The following is a 2,482-nucleotide window of genomic DNA, read 5'->3' as shown; positions in this document are numbered from 1 at the left end:
GAGAAGAAAAATAAACACTCAATTCCAAAAAGAACTAATCTTTAAAACATGTTGCTCCATCTTCCATCTCTGGAAAATGTTCATTTATCCAGCAGCTTAAATCTTTAGATAAATCCTCTTACGTCTCTGCAGACGGTCAGCCAGCTCCTCCTGCTTCATTCTCATCAGGAAGTCCACTGTGATCTTCACAAACGCCTCTCTGCTGCTGCTCCTCTGACTCTCTAAGCATTCTGGGTAATCTGGACTCAGAACCTTCTGGATCTTCTTCAGCTCGTTCTTCACAAAAGTGATGATGTTGTCCTCCAGCAGCTGGAACAGAATATTTATGAATGAGCCAATCAGACTGAAATCATGGAGCCAAACATCAGATCCATGTTGGACACACTGACGATCCACTGGTCTACAAAGAGCAGCATGGAGATGACTGTGAACAGAACAGATGTAACAGTAGTTGTTGTACATGTACAGACCATAAATATGGAGTCCAGCTGTGTTTGATGCTGCTGGGCAGACTGACCACTGGGAACCTCTGAGCTCTGCTGCTCCACTCTGTGGAGGAACCATGAAGGATTAGATCAACACAGGATAAAGATCCAGGAGTTTCTGCTCAAATAACTTCATCTGAATCAAGTCTGTCAAGTTTTAAACTCTCAGATTGTGAACATATCAGTAATTTTCAGTCTGTTTTCATGGACGTCCTTTCAGTGGTGATGTCAGGGAGGATTTTGAAGAAGCTCATCAAACTGAACCATCAGCAGATCACTGCTCCAAAACCAGAACATGATCCGAGTCTCCCTCCACCACCAGAACACCAGCTTTACTAACGTGGTAGATCAGTGTAGTACAGATCAATAACTGATGAGTCATTTGATCAAAATCACTGAGTGCTTCACGTCTGACCCTCTGATGCTTCTGTAGACATTTTGCATATTTAATGAATGTCTGACAGTTTTACATTCATTCTATGAACACAGTGGAAATGTTGTGTTATAGTCTCCATGTTGTTTCCAGCATCATAAATTCTTAAGTTCAGAAAATTAGATTCTTTCTTCACAGCTGAAAAACAACAACATTTATTCTCTATTGAAATCTGCATCGTCCACTCCAAAGGTCACAATCTGAAGGTAACATCTGGTTTTGTTCCCTGTGGTTAACTCTGAGCATCAGTATGGTGGGATTTATCCACTACATCCACACCACTGTGGTTCAGTGTTGTCCTGATGGAGTAACAGCAGCCAGTATGATCCAGGCTTTAGCTGCTGGGTCTCTGTGTGACCTCTCAGACTGTTTAACAGATCAGACACAAAGAGAATCAGAGCAGCTCTGTTCTTTAAAGACAAACATGAACCCACTCAGGTCACACTTTCCCCACAGATATGAGCATCACTGTCCTCAAACAGCAAATGACCAAGTCGAACATTTGGATCTTTTCTCTTTCATTCTTTTCTTTTTAATGAATCTTTGTAACAATCTGAGGATGTTTCAGGTCATATTTATCCAGGAAACACAAACATGTAAAGGAGTCATCACAGCTCTCTGACCTCGTTGCTCCAGGTTCACCACTGAAGAGTGGAGGTAGACCTTTGGACCGGTCACTCCTCACAGACGGACAGCTGGAGCCTGCAGACTGTGACCTCTGACCTCTGCAGACACAAACATGATTGAAGCAGCTGTGATCACACAGACTGCAGATAATGCAGCTGTTTCCTGTCAGTAACAGTCCTCTTAGATTAGAGTTCAGCTTTTTACAGGAAAACTGGACAAAACTGATTTTTGTTACAAACTCATTTTCATTTCCTCTCAGCTCACAAACACAGTCAGACAATCAACCAGAGTCAACACTGATTATAATGTCAGTGCAGAATTATTTCTGTTACTCAGTGAGTTCAGCTCTCTGACCTCGTTGCTCCAGGTTCACCACTGAAGTCTGGAGGTCGATCTTTGGACCGGTCACTCCTCACAGACGGACAGCTGGACCCTGCAGACTCTGCTCTGTCCTCCTCTTCCTCCATCATCATCTTCAGTCAGTCTGAGAGGTAAACCACAAACACTCAGTGAGTTCACATTAACAGGAGGAACTGACCTCTGACCTGTCATGTGACCATGAAACCAGGTCAATGTGTCTGTAGGTTCAGTCATCCAGGTCATGTGATCTAAGGAGCTTGGAGAGAAAAGAGACGTCTTTAAGTTTCTGGAAGACGTTTCATCTGAGAAGCTTCTTCAGCTCTAAAACCAAACGGTGGAGAGTCCCAGATATTTAAACCTGAGAGGGAAAGAAAGCATGTCGCTGACCCACCACTGATGTTATTTCAAGGAGGAAACTGAGAGCCTTTGCACCAGGAGCACAAACATCAGCTCCAGCAATGATCCACTGATGTGTTTTTATTCCATGTATGAATGTTGTTATTGACAGAGATGACGTTTGTGTGTCAGTGATGCAGTGACTGTTGTTGTTACCTGTACAGGCTGGTTAGACTCTATG

General features: G+C 43.2%; 1 protein-coding gene across 1 annotated transcript; it reads right to left on the bottom strand.

The window, feature by feature from the left end:
• Positions 1–400: 400 nt before the first annotated feature.
• Positions 401–2,018, bottom strand: LOC146577040 (uncharacterized). The gene is made up of 4 exons (XM_085269682.1): positions 1,900–2,018; positions 1,542–1,643; positions 471–549; positions 401–424 (listed from the first exon to the last, which is right to left on the bottom strand). Exons 1-4 carry the CDS (start codon positions 2,016–2,018, stop codon positions 401–403), a joined length of 324 nt encoding a protein of 107 aa, XP_085125808.1.
• Between the last annotated feature and the right edge of the window lie 464 nt (positions 2,019–2,482).

This window comes from Mchenga conophoros, linkage group LG3 (genome assembly GCF_057382185.1).
Source record: "Mchenga conophoros isolate Kocher_MC1m ecotype Shallow Benthic linkage group LG3, M_conophoros_male_GT1.1, whole genome shotgun sequence".
Taxonomy (NCBI): Eukaryota; Metazoa; Chordata; class Actinopteri; order Cichliformes; family Cichlidae; genus Mchenga; species Mchenga conophoros.
This window is presented reverse-complemented; position numbering and strand designations above follow the sequence as displayed.